General features: G+C 42.4%; 1 protein-coding gene across 5 annotated transcripts in view; it reads left to right on the top strand.

The window, feature by feature from the left end:
- The window catches only part of RUNX2 (runt related transcription factor 2), a 343,856-nt gene that overhangs the window by 80,598 nt on the left and 236,910 nt on the right, over positions 1–26,348 (top strand). For 4 of the 5 annotated variants that reach the window (XM_018038797.1, XM_018038795.1, XM_018038796.1 and 1 more), the window contains 2 exons: positions 11,521–11,879; positions 20,748–20,904. In XM_018038797.1, coding sequence (XP_017894286.1) covers positions 11,521–11,879; positions 20,748–20,904 — 516 coding nt within the window. Of the gene's footprint in view, positions 1–10,985; positions 11,880–20,747; positions 20,905–26,348 lie in introns of those variants that run through there. The other variant, XM_018038798.1, reaches the window with a different exon arrangement.

The following is a 26,348-nucleotide window of genomic DNA, read 5'->3' as shown; positions in this document are numbered from 1 at the left end:
GCTCTGAATGGAAATGCTTTTGCTGGATCTCTGATGAGAGAGAAATTCTATGACTGAGTTTATAAAAGTTTGTAAAACAAAGTTGAAAACTGAAAAACTTTCCAATTTTAAGGCTGACTTTAAGATGAGTTGTGGTTCTTATGTATCATACCTCTTGTAATTATCTCCTTATTAATATTTTTTCACAGTTCAAGTTTTATCATAGATACTTTTGAAAAAGGTATTCTTTTTTCTGTGAATAATACTATCAGTAGTAGAGAAGCCATGATTAAATCTCAAATGACAATACATAATAAACTGTAACACCTCAAATCATTTCCATGTTTACAGTTATGGGCACACTATAATAATATGCCCTTTAATAAGGATGAACTGCTGTGAAGAAGTTAAAAACAGAACAAAGACTAGTTCAATGAAACTACTAGATGCAACCCACATTTTCAGCAATCCTAGAGAAGAATAAGCTTTAAACTAAGTAAATCAGATAAATATCTGAAACAATTCATCAGTTTCTTTTTTACTTGACTATAATGAAAATAGTATCATCTAATAGGATTTTTAGATTTGTTGATTAGCCAGGTTCATATAAATCTGACCCAAAGGCAGAAGTCATAATCTTAATTAAGATTTGCCAGGCATAGTCAAGTAGAAAGCTTTAAAGCATGTGGAAAATTGCTATTTCAGGATGCTTAAGAGTCAACAAATCATGGTTAAACCTCAAATCTGGCCATAAAAAACTAAAGAAAAGTTAGAGATTTTACTTAGGAAATAGAAATAAATATATTCTCTTGGCAAAGATGTAAATTAACAGAAAAAGAACTGCATTGAGAGAGGAAAGAACAGTAGCCAAGTAAGCCTGTTTTTAAAAACGTCTTAACTCTCCTACCCCACTACCACTTTGCGGAAAGTTTATTTCCGCCACGTTGGCACTAGTAGGAAATGTCTTTAATACAATTGTTATAAAGATTTGATAATGGAATCCATTTATTAAAAGAATCCAGTGAATTTAACACCAACACAATACTTACAGAAATGAAAAATAACAGGCTCTAACTATATTGTGTTTGCAACATATTTAAGTAAAATTGAAGATAGTTCTTCTAAAAACAGAGTTAAACCTCAAAGTAGGCATATTTCCGCCTTTTCTAAAATTGCATAATAAAAAACGGATGATGTGTATTTTTGTTGCCACAGAGTGATAACCAGGTATACACAGATTTACCCTTACATATTATTATATTTTTGAAGGTCAAACTCTTCTGTTTTATCTGCTATTGAAACCTCTGTTAGGTACTGAAAGTTATAATGTGTGTTCTTTTCTGGGAGAATGTAGAATTATTACAATTTGTATTTGTCTTTAGGAATAGATTTTAAAAAAGGAAAGATGTTGAAAAGCAGGGAGGTCAGGAATCGCTCTGTAAGTTCCATATCCAAGAGAGCTGGGCTAGGATTAGGATGGCCTTGAATAGAAAATTTGAGGGCATTCCAAGAAACCCATTATTCACGATAATATATTCATGCAGTATTCTCAAAAATCAAATTTAATACCAAAAGATCCACAATAAGCAAATTATGAGTCAAACTTTAAATAAAGATAGGATGGGGACTACCCTGGAGGCCCAGTGGTTAAGAGTCCTCGCTCCCACTGTAGAGGGCACAGGTTGAATCCCTGATTGGGGAACTAAGATCTCACATGCCACACAACATGGCCAAAAAATAAAATAAAACAGGATTGGACCCTGTTTTGCAGGCTCTTCTATCTCACCCTCCTACTGGCCCTGCTCAGAGAAACTTCCATTTAACTCTTCTGTTTGGACCAAGAATGGGCTAGAATAATTGGATGAGGACCAAGAGCAAGGCTTCTAGAAGCAGCTTAAATATTCTCCTTCCTGTATATGTGTACAAAGGTAGGGATCATGGCACCATGGCCCTTTGTGACCTAGCTGTAAGTAGTTTAGCCAGCGTTATTTTCCTACTATGTTACAATATTCCCTTCTAGACAGGATAGTCCCTTTAACTTTGCAACACTTTTTTTCCACTTTGACTTAACACTAGATTTTCTAAAAATACATCAAAGACCTTTAAATCTGCTCAGAAGCAATAATTAAGTGAATTTGGGAAATAGTATGTTCTAGTTTCTTTTCATGGAGTTTCAAGATGCATATAGCATATTAAAAGCTGGGAGAAAATTGGCAAAACCATGTCTATTTATTTTGCTTCATCCAATGTTTGTTGGTTTATTTTACAGTAGAATGATAGCATTGCCTAGTCTCTGACTTCAAGTACAGTAAGTCAGCATCATCTACTCTGGCTCCCTGGCTTTCTTGGGTTGGCAGCATTTCGCTCTCCACATCTTGGGAGATACCTATCCACCTTCCCTGACACCAGCTTTTTTATCAGATCTAGGCATGGGGCAGCTCTGGAATTTTTGTGTGTGATTTTATTAATGTAAAATTTTTCACTTTAGTTTTTATTTGAGTGTAGTTGCTTTACAATGTTGTATTAATTTCTGCTGTACAGTAAAGTGAATCAGTCACATATACACATATATTCCCTCTTCCTTGGATTTCCTTTCCATTTAAGTCACCACCGAGCTCTGACTAGAGTTCCTGTGCTATACAACTGGTCCCCATTAGTTATCTCTTTCATTCATAGCAGTGTATATATGCCAGTCCTAATTTCCCAGTCCATTTCATCCCCTACTTACTCCTTCAGTATCCGTACACTTGTTCCCTATGCCAGTGCCTCAATTTATGCTTTGCAAATAAGTTTATCTATACCCTTCTTCTAGATTACACATATATGTGTCCTTATAGGATATTTACTTTCTCTTTCTGACTTCACTCTGTGTGACAGGAAGTCTCTGGGTCTATCTGTGTGTGTGCTAAGTTACTTCAGTTATGTCCGATTCTTTGAGACCCTATGGACTATAGTCCACCAGGCTCCTCTGTCCATGGGAGTCTCCAGGCAAGAATGCTAGAGTGGGTTGCCATGCTCTCTTCCAAGGGATCTTCCCTATCTAGGGATCGAACTTGAATCCCTTATGTCTCTTGCATTGGTAGGTGGGTTCTTTACCACCAGTACCACCTGGGAAGCCCCTAGATCATCTACATCTCTGTAAATGGCGCAATTCCATTCCTTTTAATGGCTGAGTAATATTCCACTATGTACGTGTGTACCACATTGTGGACTATGGGATTTCACGAGAGACATCAAGAGGACTCTGGGTAGAAAATATTGACCCATTTAACCTATACTCTCTTTCCATTCCATACCTTCTCTTAAAAATATACATCTTTTTTTTTTTCTTGCCATCTCTTAAAAATATATGTCTTTTTTTTTTTTTTTTGCCTCTCTGTGCAGCTTGCAGGATCTTAGTTCCCCAACCAGGGAATGAACTTGGCCCCAGCAGTGAAAGAGCCAAATCCTAACCCTCAGATCACCAGGGAATTCCTAATGTCTTCTAAGTGTAGATTTATCCTACCTCTTAGGTAGAGATAAATTAAATAGATGTAATGTTGGAAATGCTCATCTTATAATGACTCAAATGAAGTCACCCAAAATGGAAACCACTGTGAACAAGTACATTTTGGAGGATAGAAAATGTAATCCCTACTCTATCAGTCTGGAAAAATTGAGGAAAACAAGACCACAAAGCACTTTTTAAGAAATTCAAATATTTTGTATTTTGCAATAAGCTCTTTTAAATTATGTTCACTAGTAATTTGAACAAGGAAAGTTTACTATAAGGAATTATTGACTATAACAATGGATTGGAGTCACAAGAAATTGGCTAGGAAGAAGTCAAGAGAATTCTTAAGACTATAGGAAGAAGAGCATCCACTACCCTCAGGACTGAAATAGCATAACCAAGAAAGAGTTGCCCCTCCCCACCTCCTGAGATACCGATCTCATTGGGAGAGCACAGCCTTGACTCACTGTGGGGCACAGAAGTTGCACTGGTGGAACTTGCTAGAAATCTACCCTCTAGGGTGCTAGGGAAAGCTGTTTCCAAGTAGGTGTCTTGCCAGAGGCATGCCATTACAAAACAAAGTTGGGAGGATGCTGGGAGAAAATGCTGGGTGCTGCTGGCAGCTGGTTGTGCACAACAGGAGCCTGGTACTGGAGAAACCAACTTTGCTAGAGCAGCTGAGCCCTGGGGAAGTGTATATCGCAGGAGCTGTGAGCTGAAGAAGCTACACTTGCTGGGTTGCGGCAATCTGCTCTGTTGAGCATGAGAACCAGGAAGCAAAACCATTTCCCTCTGTAATGTTTCTCCAGTGCCCCCTACTGACAAAATGGTGATGCCAGTGGGTAAGAAGAAATATTTAAAGGGCCCAGATCCATTTTCACAGAGCAGGTAAAAGAGTTGACTTTGGACCTGAGAGGCAATACGTTGATTATTGGCACCCTCAGGGAAGAAAAATGATCTAGAGAAAAATTGTGACTTATAGGAGTGTGATGAACAGATCTCACCCAACGGCTTCCATGGTGGCTTAGACCTTAAGGCATCCACCTGCAATGCAGGAGACCTGGGTTCAATCCCTGGGTCGGGAAGATTCCCTGAAGAAGGAAATGGCAACCCACTCCAGCATTCTTGCCATGGAGAATTCCAAGGACAGAGAAGCCTGGCAGGCTACAGTCCATGGGGTCTCAAAGAGTCAGACACGACTGAGCAACTGACACACACACACAGACACACACACACACAGACACACACACACAACAACAACAACAGGATAATTTAGGGGAATCATGTGAAATGAAACAAAAGTAAAGAATCATCGAGTGTTGATCATGGCTAGATGGGAAAAAGAAAGTACTTTTTCTGCGAAAAGTCTAGTTCAGGAACTCCTGGGGGAAAACACTGGAGACAGAGTTTCTGGGTATGAAATAAAGAGGAAAAAAATAATTAGGATGGTGACCCAGAACTGGCATCCCCTAGGACTGCAGCTAAGAAAACCAAGTTGGATTATTTCTATTCTGTTCTTTTTTCCTCTTCTATTTTTCTTGACTTTCTTGTTGGGAATTCAAATTTCTCGGACTGTGCAAAGGCTGATTTTGTACTTCTTTATACGGACTAAGACTGTTAGGATTTTTATTTCTTACCCTGATGGAAAGTTGGAGAGAGGGGACAAATAGTTCAGGCTACCATTCCAAAATCTAGAGTGAAACTTCAGAATTGTAGGCAGTGGGATTAGAGTTGGATAGCAACATGCCTTGGTGTCCAGAAGGTAAAATGCAAGCACATCAATAAAGAAATAGATTACTATGGGAAACCTTATTTTAGGGTGTTTTTAGGTGCTTCATCACAGACTTTTATAAGGTTTTACATAGAATTTTCCACTACTTCTTGGAGATCACTGCCACTGACACAGGACAATTGCCAACGTCAAAATACCAAAGGGCTGATTTAAGAAAGTAAGTTTTATTTCTCTGACTTCTAGGTAATAAATGAGATTCTTCTTACAAATTATGTTGTCGCCTCAGGTAGAGAGGGTGTCATTTAGGAAGCCGATCTTTTTGTCAAACATAACATGTACCGCTCTAGTCCGTGTCGCTCCTGGCATACAATTAGGCAGGTGCTCCAAAAATGTGGAAGATCACATGGCAAGCGTAAGCCTTTTTATGACAATGCTGCACTCTCTTATAAATGCCTGAAAATGGCCCATGGGAATGCTAACTGGAGCAACAAGGAAAAGTTTACGATGCTAAGCCCCCCAACTACAAAACACTTCATCTCTTGTTACAGCCATGCAAATTTTTATAGGTTCATTGACAAAGGGGAAAACTGAGTGAGTTTACAACAAATCAGACAGTATTGAACTGTATAAAAATTCAAATTAAAAAAGTCAGAAAGCTTTGGGACCACATAAGTTATGAAGCTAACTGTCTTAAAAGTATAAACGTGCTGTGCTTAGTCACATCTGACTCTTTGCTACCCCATGGACTGTAGCCCACCAGGCTCCTCTGTCCATGGGGATTCTCCAGGCAAGAATACTGGACTGGGTATCTTCCCAACCCAGGGATTGAACTCAGGTCTCCTGCATTGTGGGCAGATTCTTTATCATCTGAGCCACCAGGGAAACCCAAGAATACTGGCGTGGGTAGCCTATCCCTTCTCCAGGGGAACTTCCCGACCCAGGAATTGAACCAGGGTTTCCTTCATTTCAGGCCTTGTGAAAATCTAGTAAAGCAGAAAATTCTTGGTAAGCTCATTTATGTTTCTTGTGTAATCGTTTGTAGAACAGATGGAATAAACCTATGCAAGCCTTATGTATTTTTTTTCATGTTCAAATGACATGTACATTTCTTTACCCCTTGCTTGCTCATCTGTGCAGTTAATGTACTCCCACTATGAAGGATAGCTGAAGATGCTGACATATACAGGTGTGCTAGACGAGGGTGCTTAAACAGCTAGGGAAAAATTATTAACTCCTCATTCTCTGTTTTGGCACGTCCAAAATGATTAAGTGAAAAATATTAGTCTAACTAACATTTTATACAGAAAAGTAGCTTACTCCTTTCTGGTGCTGTATCCTTCTCAGGGCAGGGATTGGCAAATTTTCTCTGTAAAAACAAAACAAAACAGATATTAAATATTTTAGGCTTTGCAGGCCACGTAGTCCTTTCCATAACTACACAATTGTATGAATAGAGCTGTGGACACTGAAATTTGAATTTATATCAGATTCATATGTCATGAGTATTATTCTTCTCCAAATTGTTTTCTATCTGAAAATTCAAAAATCATCCTTAACTTGTGGATTGTACAAAAATAGGCTTTGGGCCAGATTTGGCCTATGGACTGTAATGTGACAATTCTTGGCCTAGTGGCAGTGCTACTTCTACAAGAGCTGAGTGAATTTCATTCTCACAGTCCAAAGGAAAACTCTGTAAAGATGGTTCTGTTTATAAGGTTTTCCCATCCAACCATTCAAAACTTTAGCAGTCATCAGTATGTCATGATTTTTCACTGCATGTCTGAAAGGTTGTCCCACTTCATCAACTGACCCACTGAAAACTAGTTTATGATTTTACAGTGGCTTTTTCACTTTTTATCAAGAAAAAGTATATATAAAATGATTTAGCAATTAGAAGAGAAAACCTGAATGAAAGAAGCACGGCTTCTGGTCTTGGTTTTGAGAACTCAGTTCTTTGACTAGATAAGTAACTTGACTTTCATATCTCATTTTCTTTGTCTGGAAAGTCAGGATTTCCAGATGTTGTTACTAAACAGTTATATTAAATGTTAAAGGAGATGGAGGGGAAAATTATGCCTGTATTTTCTGGAATAGCTACATGTTCAGAAAATGTGTGTATGTTTTTAAATGCCATAACATACAACAGAAGAGAGGCATATTTCTGGAGAGGAACCTAGTGGGTGATTTCTTCTGAACATTTTGAGGTAGAAAAAAAAATTAAGCCCAAGAGTGAGCTCATGCAAACTATAGCACAAAATACACACATGTAAAATTTCACAGCTTCCCTCTGTGCCTACTATTACCAGGAGAGGTTCAGTTTAGGGGTCTGTAAAAATGTTTTCTTCCTTTAAGAATAACTCTCTGAGCCAAGACATCATCAGCTCCAGGCTCAGTCAGCTCCAGTTGAAAGTGTGAATGTTCAGCAAGAGGATATTTTTGAAAGGAGACTGAAAATCCGCTGTGCCAGACACCTGAAACGTTGTGAGGGTATTCAGTGGAAAATTTCATTTCCACATTATAAATAACTGTAGGATATTTTAAGGGATCCAAGACTAGTAACTTCCAAGAGTTGCTTATATTAGCTCCACTGAAATGTGAAAAGAAGGGAGGATGTCCAAGGACAGGCTATAAAGCTGAATTACCGGATATGATTAATTAAAATAAATAATGCAACATTGATTAAATCACCCTTAAAATCCCCAGTCAAAGCACCCAAACATTCAGGCCTGCATATTTTGCTATCCACTAAGTAAAACAAAACAGCAATGAGGAAAGAGGAAAAGCCCCCAAAATGATTACTTAAGTTCAACTGCTCTAGAAGTTCTTATTCAAAAAAGAACCCGTCTGGTCGCCCATATTCGAAATACTGACTGTCACTTAGTGTCACCACATTTTCTGGTAGTCACTGGTTCTGCGGATTTCCAGGGAGAAGGACAACCCCAGAGAAGGCGGCATAACACCGACTGTGGTATTAATAGTTACTGAAATTTTATCTCCCTTGACCACAGAAATAATCAGCTTCCGGTAACTTCTCTCTTCCTTTGCAGCCCCTACACATTAAAAAAAGGCAACAAACCAAATCAGAGATCTTTGATAGACTGAGGTACAACGTGCCCAAAATAAAACTCCCGCTGAAAGGCAAAAAAAAAAAAAAAAAAAAAGAAGAAGAAGAAGAAGAAGAAAAAGCCTTGTGTATGAGTTGTGTCTGTCTTTCTGTGTCGGCGTGGGGATGTGTGAGCGTGTGTGCCCCAGTGCATGTGACTAAGTGGAGGCAAGAGTCGGGGGAATAAGATAGAAAATTAATGCAAGCAGTCTGGTCTCTCTTCTGTCTTTTTGAAGGGTAAGCCTGGCTTCCCTTTGCTGGTCCGCTGCATGCGGCTGGGGAAGACCCGACCCTCGTTCGCGCCGGCGGCGCGGTGGTGCCCAGGGTTAGAGCTCTCCCCTGTGACCGAAAAGATAATTTAAAATCGCACGCGCCGGAGACAGCACCGTTCCTCGCTGCGCATCAAGTCTGTAGTGATAAGTGGGTTCTCTCATCCCGAGGAGTAGGTTGGGCAGGGGGGTGTCCTAGCAGGTGATGCAGAATGAGTCACGCAGGGGCGCGGCGGCTAGGCTCGAATCTGCAGGGGTTTGGGAAGGAGAGGCGGGAACGCGGAGAGAAAATTGGGGAAGAAGTCGGACGAGGGAGGCGTGGAGTTGTCGATGGGGAAAGGGAAGGTAAAAATAAGCCCCAAAGAGGAAAGACGGAGCAGTATCCCTTGAACCCCATCCTTACCCCCGTGAGGGAGCTTGCCTAGCCTAGCCATCCCCGCCCCCGCCTCCGCTCCCACGGTTGGAAGCCCTTAGTCGAAGGAGAATCTTTTTAGAGGGCATCTCTTTAGTGGTCCCCGAGCAGGCAACTGAAGCCCTTGATGTTCATCTTGCTCTTGAAATAGGCTCCAGAGTCCTGGACAGGCACCGGGTCCCCTCTGCCGCGGCCCCCACTCTCTCTCTTCCAGGCCCTTTCAAAGACTCAGACCCCCCCAATCGCCGGCTGGGCGCGTGGAAGCGATGTTTTAAAAACCAGGAGGCTGGGTCGTGGCAGGTCGCTACCAGGGTGAGAGAGGCGTTTGCGCAGAGCAATAAAAACGCCGATTAATGGGTATGTGAATTGGTTTAAATAAGATGGAGGGGGTTGAGAATGAGTGATGACTCAACTATCTTCCTGAATACTCCGAAGAGGAGGCACTGTAACTTTTCATTTCTTTTACAAGGTCGCTTATTACTGTGTAGTGTCAGTTACCCTGTTAGGCATCTTTGAAACGTTGGCAACGGATGATTCTTACAGACACGTTTTCAAGCTTTGAGAGGTTTAAAGGAGATTGACAGCCAGGAACTTAGAAGTACAGTTAGAGGAGGGGAAACAGCCCGGTGCCCCCTTCTTAGGGGTGCAATAGCCTCAAGCGGATTTCCCGGCTTCTGCGGGCGCCGCACATTGTTTTATTTGTTTTGAAGGCTCAGAGTTTGAGGCTGGTCGGAGACACCCACGTGCTTCTGACTCTCATCAGCGTAATGATCGCCTTAGCCAGAGTCGTGTCTATATAAACCACAAAAACCTAATCATTAGAAATCCCAGCCTCCAAAAACCACATTTTAGGTAAAACTGCTGCTTTTTTTCTGCGCTCCTTCATCCTCTCGACCACAACTTTTTGGGGGATCCAAAGTCGCTTTTTAAACCCACATTGGGAAATAAATACATAAATAAATAGCCATTGAAACATTTTGAATATTTTATTTTGTACTTTTAATTTTTTTTTCCCCCGGGAGTGGTGGGGGAGAAATTAAGACCTTAGACCTAGTTTTAGATGCAGAATAGACAATAAAAGTTTGAAATTCATGGAAAACTGCTGGGGTTTTCCCCCAGCGAGGGTTTTTGCAACTTATTTTAATCATCAAGCTGACAGTTTTCCAGTGCTTAAAAAAACTCATCCTTGTTCTCTAGGAACGACTAGTTTGAATATAGAAGGAAAAAGTGTCCAACACCCACTTGCGTTTCTAAAACTATTTTGACAAGTGTCCCCTCCATCCCAAATTTTTGTGTCACTTCAGTGAAAAAAAAAAAAAGAAAAAGAAACACACCCAAACCCTGCAAAATCTTTTTTTTCCCTAGGGAGCCGCTCCGGCAGAGGTGGGGGGGGGGTAGGGTGGGGGAAGGGTGAAGAGTGCTGAGAAGTCAGCACAGACGCTCAAGAATTTTCCTTCCTCCTCTCCTGAAGTTAAAACGAAAAATAACGACAGTCAGATCAGCCAGCGGCTCTCTGGCATCTCAGCTTCAATCTCCCTGGACCAAGAAGGGGGTTCCTTGTCCTGGGAGGAGAGGGCGAGAAGCAAGAAGACGCGACCCGGCGAGATCCCGCTAGCCCGGGGCCGCCTCTCTCGGCTTCCGAAGCTGCGCGCGGCGTCCCGGGGGCTCCTTCTCGCGGCCGGCGGGCGGCGGCAGCGGCTGCGATTCGTAGCCTCGAGATCCGTTGCCCCGAGATCCGCTGCCCGCGACTTACCTCCTGGCACCTCGAAGCGCGAGGGTCAGGGGAGCTTTGCAAAAAGCAGGAGGGAGTGGATGCGAGGAGGTGGCGGTGAGAGGGCGAGAAGAGGAGAAGGGAAAGGAAAGAGCCGGACCGGGGAGCCGGGCTGGCAGCCGCCGCGGGAGGAATCTGAGCGCGCAGCCGGCGCGGGGGGAGCGGCGGCCGCCGCGGAGGAGGCGGCGGCGGCGGCGGCGGCGGCAGCGGCGCGGGCGGGCGGGCGGCGGCGAGGACGCCTGCAGCCGGGTAGCTGCGCGCGGCGCGGAGCGGCGGTGGCGGGCAGCGCGCGGCGATCCTGGCCTCGGGGCTGGACTGCTGAACCCACTGGGCTCCACCGCCGGACTCGAACTGGGAGGGGGCGCCAGCGCACCCAGGACCTGGTGCCCCAGGGGGCCCCACTCCAAGTTGCTGCAGACTGAAGCCTCCCGCCTGCCCGGGCCAGACACGTCCCGGTGCTCGTTCGCAGCTGCCACCCCGGGTGTTCCAAAGGCTCCATCAAGACCTGCGCCTCTCGGGTCTCCCCAACCGCCAAGCCGATTGCTCCGCAACGCCGCCGCTGGCTCCCGTCAGACTCCGCCCGGCAGTCGGCTTCATCGAACTTGATTTCTCACCTCCTCAGCCCCATCACCTCCAGCCCCTTTTCCCCCGTCTCGCCTCCACCCCCCCAATTTCCTCCTCCTCGCCCCTCATTTCCACCCTCCTCCCCCTCCCCCGGCCACTTCGCTAACTTGTGGCTGTTGTGATGCGTATTCCCGTAGATCCGAGCACCAGCCGGCGCTTCAGCCCCCCCTCCAGCAGCCTGCAGCCCGGCAAGATGAGCGACGTGAGCCCGGTGGTGGCTGCGCAGCAGCAGCAACAACAGCAGCAGCAACAACAGCAGCAGCAGCAGCAACAGCAGCAGCAACAGCAGGAGGCAGCGGCGGCGGCGGCGGCGGCGGCGGCGGCGGCAGCGGCGGCCGCGGTGCCCCGGTTGCGGCCGCCGCACGACAACCGCACCATGGTGGAGATCATCGCTGACCACCCGGCCGAGCTCGTCCGCACCGACAGCCCCAACTTCCTGTGCTCCGTGCTGCCCTCGCACTGGCGCTGCAACAAGACCCTGCCCGTGGCCTTCAAGGTAAGAAACTGCGGCTGCCCCCAGCCCCACCCCCGCCCCCGGCTCGGCGCCGCCGGACCTGCCCGCAGGCGTCTGCGAGCCCGCGGGGGCCCGGGTCCCGACCCGGGAGGCCTCCAAGGCTCGTACCTCGGTGGCTCCGACCTGAGGGACCCCCGTCTGGCCCTTTTCCTCGGGATGCCCCAGCTGGGCTCGCCGCGTTGGTGGTCCCGCACAGATCCTTCCCTCTCCCACTTGTGCCCGAAGCCACCACCTCCGCCCGTGTCCCCTCTATCCGTTCATCACCCCTGGAGCCTCCCGGCCAAAGTCCCGACCCACTCCTCTGAGCCGCTCTCCCCTCCCACAGGAATCCCCCGGTGCCCACTCCCGGAGCCGCCGCCGGGACGAGCTCCACCCCGCCCCCCACTCCTCCGGGGCGAGGATCCCCGGCGTTCTCCCCTGAGACTCCCGCGCCCAGGTCCCCGGCATCCCGGCTGAACCCGACCGCGGGCCGCCGCGCCGCCCCGCCTCGGGATTCCGCGGGCTCCTACCCTCTCCTCCACTCCCTCCCGAACGCCCTCTGCCCGTCTCGGCGCCCCATTCTCTGACCGGCTTGCGCCTTGGCTGTCCCGGCCCCTCCCGGGCTCGGGGGCCAGTGTTAGTGGGGTGCCGGCGCCGGGCGTTCGCGCCCGGGGCGGGGCGCCGGGTGCCGGTTGCTGGCGGCGGCGCGTGGGCCGCATTACGGGTGTCCAAGAGGGTCCGGGCCGCATTACGGGTCCCCAAGAGGGTTAGGGACTCGGGGAGCAAGGGATGGGAAGGCGGGACGGGGGCGTCCTCAGCCTGCAGACCCTCGCCGATTCCCGCTGCAGAGGAAGGCGGGGCCGCCGGGGTCGCCGCGCGCCCGGAGGCGGGGGAGCCCGGGAGTCCCGGGAGCCAGACCCTCGAGTGCGAGGCGGCGCGGGCTAGTGGAGGGGGCGGGGGCTCGCCGCGCCGCGAGGCTGAAGGGAAACCTGCGAAATGCCTTCGGCTCGCCCGCCTTGAAAACTGAGGGGACACTGTGAGATTTGCCTTATTCTTTCTTTTAAGGACTCAGACCCCAGAGGTCCCTCCCGCTTCTGAAAGGTCGTGGGAGGCTCGGGTCCGCGACCCGGGCGCCGAGGCAGTGACCACCCCCCCCACCCCAGGCTGGAGAGCAGCCCCCGCGCGTCCTGCGGCGGCCTCCTCGGTCCGCCTGGCCCGTTAGTTTGAGGGCGGATGTCAGCAGCCGGAGTCGCGGGCAGCGGCTCGGCAGGTTGAGGGTCCGGAGTCTCTCTGCGATGCAATTGGGGTCCCCCCGTGCCCGGCAGCCCTCGCCCCCTCGCAGAGCGCCCCGGGTTGCTGGAGAGACGGGGTACCCAGGCCCTTCCTCCTCGAGGGATTAGGCGCTTGGGATGGAGGGGGCGGTGAGCCAGACGCGGAGGAGAGGGCTCGCAGAAAGATGCTTCCGGTCCAGTCTAGCCTCTGAACCCGCGAAGGTGGGCCTGGGTCCCCTGGGTTCTGGGATTGTGGAGAGCAGGGTAAGCCAGGCCTTGGGGTGGGGTGAAGGGGGGAGGGAGGAATCCCGCCAGTTCCTCCCTTGTGGACCCTGGGGCCAAACTCCCACGGGCCAGTGGCAGTTCCCTGTTGTTGACCACCCCCCTGCGCCACGCACCGATTCAGATTCCGTGTGTGGGTGGGGTGGAACGAAAGAGGAGTCCAGGTCAATTAGAGCTGGTTATCTCGCTAGGTCTTCTATCAGAGCAGGAATCAGAATGAATTATTATGGAAAGGGGATGTTGCATTCTGAGGCAAGTTTCATTTTGCAGTTGGCTCAAGAAACGTGTGTTTTAACCGTCCCATTTACAAACCACCCGTTTTGTAGGTTAAGCGTTCCTTCCTTGAAATATGGAAAGCTCAAAATATAGGCGAATCGTAGAAATGTGGATTTTCACGTGAGAGGTATCTTTTACAATTCATCGTCCAAGGGTCCAGAATTTTCTAATTAGCCTTATGTGAGAGTGGAAATTTGTTTCCACCTACCTCTCCCTCCTCCCCAAATCCCCTCAAAACACAAACAAAAAGCCCTGGATGAAAACAGCAAATAATAAAAATAAATAGATATTATATATGTAAAATGCCAGAAGTCAGGATATGAAAAAATTAAGGCTCTAGATGTTTGATATTCTGCATTCCATTAGTTTTGCTAAACATGGTTTTAAGGTATAAATGTCTTGAACTATACTCTTGCATTTATGGTGCTGAATTGATTCTGAGCATTAATACTTTGACTAGTAAAGGCTCTTTTTGGCATAAAGATAGAATGCAATTTAGTTTGAGCTGTTCTCAGATGTTTTGGCTATCTTTAGGTTTTCTCATTACCACCCTTTTAAAAATATTTTGAAAATAAATTGCTTTCTCTGTTATTCATCATACTTATTTTTAATTATAGAGTAATTTTACTTTTAACCAGTAAACAAAACCATAGATAACACATGGCCATATTGAGTTGAATGTTTTAATTTGTATTAACTGAAAGATAAATTGAATTAATGTAAATCTTGACTTTCATGTTTTCCCACCTCCCTAAACTTGTGTTTAACAAAATTCAAATAGTGGTGGACAGCTGACATCCACTCAGTATAGAAGTTTTGTCTCTATTGAAAATAGATGTGTAGATGCTTGGAACATCCAGATTTTGACAATATTTTTGTTTGTTTGTTTTCATCTGGATGTTAGTAAAATCAACCTCTTTTTACCTTACTTTGGAGATAAAAGCCTGTGAGCGGTAGACTTTCTAGACTCTTGCGACATAATCAAATACATCTGCAAAGAAGAAGTAATATGAAGAAGTCTCAGTTTTAAAAGTGGTGACAGCAATTTGGCTATCATATTCAGAGCTATGTACAAAGTAAATTATAGCGTTGTTGGGTAGATAGCAGACAGGTAAATATGTTTAATGTAGAACTTAATTGTTGAGAAGTCTGGTATTCAAATCAGTATAATATTTATTGAGCCCATATTTTATGCCTGTGACACTGAGCTCTACAAAGTAGAAGATCAGAAATGAATTCAGTAGACTGTATTTTGATATGTTAACTTAAAACAGTGCTTCAAAATGATATTGGTAGTGTATTGCATTAAGACATGTCATGTACTAGCGTTGTTCATCTGATCTTGTTTTGGAATTATACGAGAGTACTTAATACACTGACATGTAAAAGTGCAGAAACAACGTGTATGCTTTAAACTATACCAAGTTGTTTATTAGCATTATATTTTTAACAAAGTTCTGCAGTTTTGAAATGTTCAGTCCTCCCAGGTGTCAAGGAAATGGAAATAAATATTTTTAACGTTTCTCTCAGGTGTATGTCACTGAAAGCTTAAAATAGTTAAGGCATACTATTAGAGGATCCCAGGCCCTTTCTGTCTTGGGTAGTTGCAGTGATGAGAAAGCGATATGCAAATTCATTGCATTAGTTAATAGTCAGGTAGAAATAGTGGGGAGAACGTGTTAGCCCTGTAGCCAGTAGCACCCTTGTAAGTTAGGAGTCTGTCCGAATTTTCATCCTGAAGCTTGGTGTTCAGGGTTCGTAGCTCAGTTGCTTTAAATAGCTTCAAGCTGAAACACTATGCAGAAATTTTAAGTCCAGATGTGTGTTTTAAAGTTAAAAGTAGTGTATTGCACTGCTTTAAGTTAGTGAACACTGGTCTGTATATTTACCAGGATCATATGTTTTTCTGGCAGTGTTAAAGAAAGAAAACACATTTTTCGATATATGATCTATTGCTCATAGTTAATTCTGCATGTTTAATAATACCTTTCGGTATTTGTCACAAGTAGGGTTTCAAAATGATGGAGCAATTTCTATTTGCAAATAATTTTTTCGACATCATTGGCCATTTTTCTCTTCATAAGCAAGTATGTAGCTAATACCTAGTTGACATAGTGGGTTGTATTTTCCTTACATAATTAGCGATCTTATTTTATGTTTGTGTCTTTTTAATGTAATTATACCTAAACAAAGAAAACAGCTTATTAAGCCTGTTAAAACTTTGCTAAACCTACTCTGAGTTGCTGTGCAAAACTATGTACATCATAATAGATCTCAAGTTGTTTGAAGAGAGACTTATTTTTGTGCTATGCCTTTAGATGCAAGAAAAATTATTTAAAATTCAAAATATTAGGATTGAGTAAATATAAAACTTACTGGTAAGATAATGGAAACAAATAGTTTTAGATGGAAAATAAATAAAAAATTAAAAAAACTTATATTTGAAAACAGGCAGGGTAAAATGTCATTCATTATTTTTGCCCCTTTGGGATTGCTGTTTTTATCTTTTTAGAATTCCAGAATATCCATTGTTAGATGCTCTAAATCAGCCTGATACATGGCTCATGAATTTCTGGCTTAAACTGAAATAATGCCCATCAAATTTCTCTGACATATAGTATAAAAATTAAGAAATGTTATTTTATATTACATTTACTCTTTTCTGTACAGTTCAATCAAGTTTTTCTAAGTTCTAGGTTAGAGTCTAAAAGTAACTAATATTTGTGAAACTTTGTGATAGTTTATTTAAAGTGATCTTTACATAATTGCCATAGGAATAAAACTTTTCCTTTTTGCAATTACTCCCTTACCTTTCTTTTTATTCCAAAGATAGATTTGGTCAGATTCTATCTTGAAAAATAATTATATTTCAATTTTGCTGCAAGTAGAATGTGCCCAAGTGATATTGGTCTTGAAGAGCAATTGATTAGTGAAGACTTGACTTCTATCTATGGAAATGTCATAAGCAATTTAAATTTCCACATAATAAGACCACAAAAACAATTTTAAGGGCCTGAGTTAATTCTCCATTGCTCCTCTTTCAGAGTAGCTCACAGATGTAGTCAGAGGAACCCTCATAAAAATTTTCAATAGCATTTTTAGAGTTAAATATCCTTTTACTTTATTTTTCACAAGCTCTATATCATGTGATTTAAATGCTTGTTATCGTGAGGTGCGCTAAATAAAGGAACTTCTTTCTCTGTTCTGAAATGTCAGGACACAAAATTACTTCCCTCTTCCCCATGAAGTTTCTTGAACTGGTAGATTTTATATTTGAAAAGCACCTAGAAAAGTAACTGTTAAAGTTTCATCACAAATTATTCTTTGCAGAACAGAACTTTTGTATTGGGTGATGTGGAAACAAAATTTTGAGTGCTAAACTAACTAGTTAAAAGGTGATTTTTGAGTGCTTTCTACCCCTTAAAATGTTTTGTATTGCTTGGGTTTGGTGCAGATGAAATGTGTAAAAATTTCTTGATTCTTTTGGTTTTCTTTTAGATAAACACAGTTGAGAATCTCCAAGGGAAACTTTTTAGCTTCAGAGATCTGCTTCTTTTTTTTTTTTTTAAACCCTCAAACATATGATTACACTTCTGATTGATATAAAATCAAATATATTCTCTGTATCTCCCTTTTTTCCCTCAGAAAAACATTAGTCAATCTGATGTGGTAGAGTGAATAGCAGAAAAAAAAAAAACCAAAAACAACAAATAGATTTGGCTACTAAAATAGAATTCAGCCAAAACAGGAAAAGTTATCACTATATCTTGTTAGTTAGCATTTTTTTTTCCAGGCCAAGTTGTAAGCCTCATAGAAGACTCACACAATTTGTGATGACCTATTTGTTTTGTTATTAAATGTGATACATAAAACATACCATTATTTAATATGGCCATTATTATACTGCTTAAGCAAAGAAAAGTGGATTTATGTATTTCACTCTTAGGGATCTTTTCTTTCATATTTTCCCATATTGAATCAATTTTCCTTTTCTTCTAACTAAAAAAAATCCATTATATTAAAAATATGCAGTAAAATAATAATGTCCCAGAGCTCTAAAAAATCTTTATATTGGGGCAGATTTCTTCACTTTTTTTCTGGAAATTTCACCAGCCTGGAGTCAAACCCATCAGCAGTCCTATATCTCTCAACAACACCAAAAAACATCTCAGGACATGAAGTGAAGAATTACATATTGAATTGAACCCTTTAAGGATGCTTATAAGGAAAAGCCTGTGTTTAGCACACAGCCGACTTGGAACAGAAGTTAGCCTGCTCATCTTACTAAAAGCACATCATTGTAATTATACTCTATACTTATGGTATATCTTCTGCATTTTACAGACTTAAAAAAATTATCTCCAATTTATGTTGGAAAACTGTAGTTTCAGGAGATGAAGTTACTTGCGATCATGGCAGAGGGGTAATAGAGGTGGGGGTAAAGAGGAGGGTCTCTTGATTTTTGGTGCATTAATTCTCTTCTGAAGAGTCCAACTTTTCTGCCTTCATTAATACACTTACTGGTTCCATATTTACTTTGACATAGAAAGCCACACAGCAGGTGTTAAAACACAATATGCTGAGTGTAAAAAATGTCAAGCATTCAAATGAATACTGGCAAACACAGTCAGTTATTTCAGTATTTTTCAGATGTGCACATTTTTGGCCTTGTGAATTTGAAAAGTTGATGAGTGCTTTGCCCCCGTCAGGGGTACCGCGTTACCTGTGTTCAGTAGCCGCTTGAGGCACTATATCAAGTATGCAGGAAGGAAGTCATGCTCTCATGGGATTTACCCTTGACCTGGGAGACTTCTCAGATTGAATAGAGTAACCGTATATTCCGGGTAAAGGACAGTGGGCATGATTCCCTCTCCTCTGGGACGGAAAAAGTTGTCAGAAAACTAGTTTGGAGCAAGGGCATATTGCCTCTAGCTGGGAGTGCTGACTCAAACTTTAACTGGTTCTCTCACGGACTGTTGGCGGTGGGATGTGATGCTCTTTATGGAGCTCTTTCATTTATTCATTTCAAAAATATTTATCAAACACTTAGTCTGTGCTAGGCACTGTTTTGGGAGCTGAGAACAGAGTGGTGAACAAGGCAGATGAAGGCCCCTGCCTCTTGTAATTTCTAGTCTCATATAACCTGGGCCCCTAGAGAGAGTCTCTTAGCTTTGGGCTAGCGTATCAAAGGGAGTATGATGGTCATTCCTATATGTACATTGAAATGAGGATTATTTGAGTACAATGGGATGCTATAGAAGTGGGTTCTATAATTTGAGGACAGCTTTAAGATTTTAAACCGAATAGCAGAGTATTAAAGGAGGCATGGATTTCTTTGGTGGCTCAGTTGGTAATGCATCTGCCTACAATGTGGGAGACCTGGGTTCAAGACCTGAGTCAGGAAGATCCTCTGGAGAAGGAATGGCAACCCACTCTAGTACTCTAGCCTGGAAAATCCCGTGGATGGAAGAGCCTGGTATGCTACAGTCCATGGGGTTGCAAAGAGTTGGGCACGACTGAGTGACTTCACTTTAAAGGAGGCATAGAACTGAGAAACCCTAAAAGAACAGTAAAGGTGAAAAAAATATTGACCTTTTTTTTTTTCTTTTTGTTTGTTGGGTTGTTTCCCTGGCTGGAGCCAAGGGCAGAGTGGAGGGGTGTTGGAGCAGGCTTCCTTGGTGGGGGAAAGGCAGTTCTAAAGTATAGTGATCATGTCTGTTTCATCATGCTGTAAGAAATCTGCTTTAATGAGAGTTATGTACGAATTGTATTGGGAGCGTGGAATTAAATGCTTTGGTTTGCTTTATGGACATCTTGACAAAAGAGGGAGGAATGGAAGGATGAGGGTAATATTTGCCAGACAGGCAAGCACACGTGGGTATTGTCATTGGAGGGTGATGAGGTTACTGTAGTTGGAGCCTTGGCTTACTCACTGCAAGGGCATCTGGAAGCCGAATGAGCAAGAGATGGAAATCATCTGAATATTATAGGATCCTGGAAGTTAGCTGTGAGAAAGGATATTATTAAGAGGCAGGCCCTTGGTAATAGGTTTAAAAATAGTGTGTTTTATGTATGACAGCAAAGACTCTGCACCGACAGTCCCTTCCGGGCTCCATGTTAATCAGAGGCACCTATTTGCAAGTTAGCTGACCCTGGTTAAAAATGTGTTCCCTGGCAGCAGTGAAAAATGTTTATTAGCCTCAAAGACTGATTATTCTGGATCTTGACTTTTCCGAGTTAGTCGGCTGCAGGTTAACTGCTGAAGATTAAGGAGGCAAGTGTGTCATTCCAAGATGGCAGATGGGATGAGACAGAAGTTTGGCTAAAGGTGCACTTTCTGTCTATACCACTCATGTGTCAGTGATCATTTTCAGCCTGTTACATGTCTTTATTCCTGTACCTAGACTTTAAGCTCATGATAGCTTTGTATATTCCAATGGATCCCACTGCAGAGTGGGCATTCTGTCATGATTTGCAGTGTGATTGAACGCTGAATATCCAGCTCAGAGTAAGTTGATGAAATGTAGTTCTGGATACCATACCACATTTAGACTTCCCTGTAGTCAAGAACTGTAAGGTTTCCCCTAAATGTCTTATCCCATGGAGCTGACCACACTTCCTTTTTTTGGGTGGGGGCTATGATCTGGCTGAGACCACACCTCGGGGAGCTCCACACTGCAGACAGGCAGTGCCTTAATATGTACGATGCAGTCTGCACATGGGGCATCAGCTTTCCTCCTGTGGTATAATTCCTATGGACAACTTAACATGGGGATTTAATAAAAATGTACATGTATTCTGTGAAGAGTCCAACAACAAATGAAGGAAACTTTTGCATGCCTTTGAAATGGGTGGGCCCTGAAACGCTGGTCTGTTTGAAGTGGCATCCGAACCCGTATGCAGATGCCTCGTTCCTGTCTGCCATTCCTGGACTAGAGCACTAAGTCCTGATACAATGCATCCTTTACGATGAGACTATATTCTCAGTTCTTCAGCTTTTCTGAGATGCCACTATTGCTGCTATCTTTCCTGTTTTATGTAGGTGGTAGCCCTCGGAGAGGTACCAGATGGGACTGTGGTTACTGTCATGGCGGGTAACGATGAAAATTATTCTGCTGAGCTCCGAAATGCCTCTGCTGTTATGAAAAACCAAGTAGCAAGGTTCAACGATCTGAGATTTGTCGGCCGGAGTGGAAGAGGTAGGTCTCTGATTTTTCATATGGATAATGGAATAAACACTTTAGGATCCTCTGATGAAATGTAGGCTAAGTCTGTATACAAATCAGCACCTTCTACTGAATAGAATTACTGAAAGTTTTCTTTAAATACGTCCAGATGAGGTTGAGTGTTTTAGTGAGTACTCAGGCCTTTTTCATTTGTTTTATGATATTGAAAATTCAAACAATGTTTTCAGAAGGACCAGTTCCTAATTTCACTGGGTGTGAGCATATGAGGTGGAAGGAAGAACAGTTGGAGGTTCGAGTTCTGAGTTATGAGGAGCCAAATAACTGAGTACATTCAGTGGCAAAGGGCAAAGAAAAGGGAGCGCATTGGATCGATTTCCTGGTAATATCAATTTTGCTGTAAGTTGTAGCAAGGACAGCTAGCATAATGCTCTTCACTTGTCACATATGTTACCTCTGTAGGATTTAATTTACTCCTATAGGAACTTATTTAAAAATCATAGGCTTTTATAGAAGGCTTTTCATTTGAATAAGTGAATAATGTATTACTTATGTTAGAATGACTATGTGGAATTGCCTAGACAGATGAATGATTGGGACTCTAAATATTTCCACATTATTTAAGAGTTTCCACCATCCATACCCCCCATTCAGATATTAGGAATCTTTAAAAAGATCATAAAAGAGAAAATAATCCCTTTTAGGGTTTTTGTAGCTGTTTCATAAATGCAGTTAATATATATTTTTTTAAAGTCTCAAAGAAAACCAGTATTTTGGCTTTTATTTACTTATTCTATGGCAAGACTTTTAATCATCATTCATTAGAAGTTTTATGTTCATTTACTGATTGATTGAATCTGACATTTCCATTTTAAGTATTTTGATGAGAAGAGGGAAAATAGACCACTTTAGGACTGGAGTGAAATGAATTATAAATAAATTATAAAGACCTGTGGAATGACTTTAACCCAGGTTTGTGTTAGGAAATGAGAAGCATCAATTTTTAAACCATGTCCAATAATTGCCCTTTAGTTTGGATCAGATGTCAAATTATTACCATTGTAAAAACTTGATAAGGGAAATTCATGCAAGACTGTTTCCGGTGAGTAGTTTTAGTTTACTTTCTAGGAACAGGGCCAAGAAGTTGTACTTTTTAACTTAAAAAAAAAATGATGCATGCTAATGAGATACTGTCACTGAAGATTTGAAATAAAATGAGAGCCTCTGGTAGAATCAAAACTCAAGGGGTTATCTTTGCATCAGGTTTAGTTCACTTTCATTAAAAGGAAAAAAAAGATACATCTTAGTCTCACTCTTGACTGATTAGGTGTAAAGCATGTATGTGTATGTATTCATTTTTCCCCTCGGTTACTGTGCAGGCCCACTGTACAATTCAAATTTCTTTTTTTCTTGTAAGAAGAGGAATTTGAACATGATGTATCTTCTGAACCTGTATCTTCTGAAGGGCATCTTTCTTCTAATGTAACATTACTTTGTTGAATTTTAGTGTTTAAAAGACCAGGCGCTATACATCATTTTACAGATACAAACTAGAGTTTTCATTTATCTTGCTTTTGTATGATATAGATGCTGCATAACTTTTCTCTGATCAGTTTGAGCAGAAACTATGGCAAAGTGATAGTGTACTTTGTAAACCCTCAACATATTTATTTAAGAAACTTCAAAGAGAAACAAAGGGTGTGCACTGTTTTACTATATTGGCTTTCTGAGTTTTGGCTGGTTTCCCAAATAGCAATTTTTATATTAAAAAAAAAAAAAGACAGACTTAACTGCTTGCAGACTTTTCACGCATGGAAGATGAAGAAAGCTTCTTTTGATGAAGTGTAATTATGTCCAAACAGAGCTGACCCCCTCCCCCTATATTTCTTATGATCTTAACTGAAGAAAGTAGGATTTTTCCTTTGAAGCAGCCGGGACTTGGTGGAGGATCTGAAATGCCACAGTCTGCTGCCAGAGGCAGGATGGAGAAATTGGTCCAGACTTGTCTTCGAGACTTAGATTGGGGGTGGGGGGAGCGAGTGGAGAGAGAAAGAAAAATTGATGTATCACTAATAATAGATTTTTAAATCAGGACATTAATATTATATGAAAGGAAACAGTAATATCAAGCTGAAATGAAGAGGGAAAAAGGACAGAGAATATTGATGAGATACTACCCTTTGAAAAGAAAAAATGGGTCAGTTCTTCAGTGGCAGGAAATCCTTTAACCTGCCTGTGTACCTGACCTGCTTCTAACAGTCCCTTTCCAGCTTCCTCTTTGATTTTCACACTTCTTTATTTCTCTCAAGTTTTAAAGTCTGGGTCAACAAGATGCTGCCATTGTATTCGCTGCCCAACTATTTACATTTTCTATTTTCGGTATGGTAGCATTAAAAAATGAAAAACCAGCAAGTTCCTCAAATGCTACATTTTTTCATGGGTAGAAAGATACACTCTCAGGAATTAGAAAAACTGTTTTCGATTTATAAAGCAGTAACGTGGCTACTTACTTTGGCATCATGGGTTATCCGAGGACCACAGCTTTTCGAAGTGCTTTGGAATACGAGTAGAGCATCCGTGAGACTTGCATTCGGTGCAGAGTGGCTTACATTTTTAAATTGTCTTTTCTCTTTTTCTCTGTTATATTTTAAGCTAAGTATGGAAAGTGACTTCGGTCTGTAAGTTTCCTTGGTGTGCTTCCTCACTTTTGATGTCAAGCGAGTTGCTTTTAATGTACAAGCACTTCTAAACACCTGTAGTGTGCAGAGCATGGTACTTTGTCAATTCTGGATACAATCTGTGCTTATAGTCTTAACTTTCCCCACTATTTCTGACAGCCCCTCGGGCTAGGTTAGAATTGTCTTTCAATGACAGGTCCTATGTGTATCTCAGAAAATATATGACTTGAGGACATAATGCAGAACTAGTTCCTAGATGAAGCTAAGGATGCTACAATGAGTTGTCTAACGAGTGAGCTCCCTAAGTAAGAGCTGCATTTTTTATCACTTATGGAGAGTAGTAAACAATGGGATTTGGATTTTTTTTTTTAATTTAAGGGAGGAAATCATGAATACTCATGTAAACATTTGACTTCAGAAATGTATCACTGTTTATAGGGACGAGAGCAAATGACCCAGTTGGGTGATAGTTTCTGGAACCATTAGGTTCACGTTCCTTCTGAAGGGGCAATAAGAAGTGGGAGGAACCGCCTTGTCTTTTGTTTTAGTTGTTAAAGTCCATCTTGATTCTTAGGATTTGATTTTAGAAGACTTCAGTCAGACTTTCATATTGGTTTCCTTTCTCTCAGACCCAACTCTTTTTAAAATGAAGTCTTTATAGAAAGTCGGTTCTGATGTGAACATTGGATGGTGAATTTTATATTCCGCCTTCTTTTGCTCCTATGTGAGGTGTTTCTATGAATTGTGGAGAAACGTCAGTGCATTTTAATATCCAGAGTACATTGTGAAAGTCTCAGACAGCAGTGTTCTCAGAAGTGTTTTAGGTAAATTCACGGGCACTGTCTCTTGCGGTTATTAAGAGTCATTAAGGACAATTGAGACGTGTACATCCTTGGTTTATGAAGATTCGTGCCATGGATGACAACTGTCTTCTAAGCACCACTCTTGAAGCACTGTTAGAAACACAGTCCTGGCTCACAGGCCGTTGATCCAACCCAGAATGGATTTTTTTTTTTTTTTTATGGTTTAATGCAAATTAACTTTCAATCTAGGAGTTCAGCCCATTCACTCCTCCAGATCTTCCCATTGTTTTAAGGTGCTGATCTGGATCCAGTGACTTCCTATTTGACTTTCTAATCTCCATTTCTGTAGGCTTTCAGTTTTCTGTGAGTAGTTCAGACTCCTGGCTGCCTTATTCTTCTGGTTAGTCTTAATGTTTATAATAAATCCTTTGTTCCCTAACCAGATAATTGAATTTCTTAAATCCATATAACATTCAATATATAATGGATAAAATACAGAATATCAGTGACACTTTAAAGATAGATGATTTCATCATTCTGGCTGACATACTTCATTAGTAGATTTATATTTGTTTCTTGGTCTGATAGAGCTGTTTGGGACACATGTAGCAATAAATTACCTATTAGTTTCTAAAAATGTTCTCTAACAAAGTCAAAAAGAAGAGCATTAATTTTAGGGTCTGGAAGACTTGGTTTCAGATCCTGATTTTTTTCCACTTATTAGTTGTGTGGTTAAATTAGGAAGATTCTCTGAGCTTCGCTTTCCTTATTTGTGAAATGAGGGTGATAAACCTGAGTGGGTAAGATTAAATGAGATAATGTGTACGAAGTGACTGGCACTTCACTGGTTTCTAATCAATATTCATTTTCGTCATATTTCCCTCCCCCTCCCTTTCTCTCTTCCCTGCACCTCCCGCCCCCCACCCCCCTTCCCCCTCCCCCCCAGCCCCTCCCCGTACCTTCTTGGCCTTAGGGTAGCCAAAGAGACTTAAAACTATATATGCCTAGTAACAAATGATATGTGTCTTAAACATATTTTAGGAACTTACATGGTCTGGGTTGAAAAGAAAACCCATTCACTGGACTTGACAGCCAAAGGCCTGTTCTACATTAAGCCTCCTCTACAACCTGTTCCATATTAAGCTTTGAAAAGATTGCATTAAACTCTGTGTTGCTACATATTGTTTAAGATTTGTGTTTTGATTTCATACCCTCTGCTTTCAGTAAAGGGAAAAACAGTCTGCGACCAAAAAAAAAAAAAAAAAAAAGGCAAAAGGAAAGGAGCTTTTCAAAGCTCTGTCCCAGGAGCAGGCTAAATGAATTCTCTGGCCTGAGATTGCTGAATGTTTTATTGAGTCACTGCTTCACGCCCACCTTTTCCTGTCTTGTAACAGTTTGCAGTTTTGACTATCTGACATGACTAACCGTCGCAAATCTAACTGATTACAACTGTCAGTGAGTCTGGGTAGCAGAGTCTGGTATCTTCTTCTGGAGAAAGCAAACAGCCAGATCTGCACCCAAACTTTTCCCCATCATTTTTGCCACCCTTCCCCCTTCCAACCCCCCACCCCAACTTCATCACCTTTTTTTAGCTCATTAATTTGAAACATCAAATGTACTTTTTCAGTGAAGCACAACCTCTGCTGAAAGCAAGCATTCATATTTACACTGGGAGATGTCATGTACATTTACCAAAAATAAGTTACTGTCAGGGAGTCATTTCAAGATGGCTCTTAGATGAGGAGGTATGTTAGGGAAGGGGTGGGCAGGGAGGAGAAAAACTTTGTTCCAGTAATGATGAAATCATCATACCACAGGCACATTAAGGCCAGGACGGGAGACACTGGCTCCTGTTAAAATGATTCCCATAAGAATCTTACTCTTTCATCTTCTCATTGTAGTGCAGTTAAGCAAATGAAATGCTAAAGCCATGTGAAGTCAATAGCATAATCAACAGTGATTTAGTATTGTTCTCTCA

This window comes from Capra hircus, chromosome 23, assembly GCF_001704415.2.
Source record: "Capra hircus breed San Clemente chromosome 23, ASM170441v1, whole genome shotgun sequence".
NCBI classification, from domain to species: domain Eukaryota; kingdom Metazoa; phylum Chordata; class Mammalia; order Artiodactyla; family Bovidae; genus Capra; species Capra hircus.
Note: the sequence above shows the minus strand (reverse complement) of the source record. Positions and strands in the feature narration are given on the sequence as shown.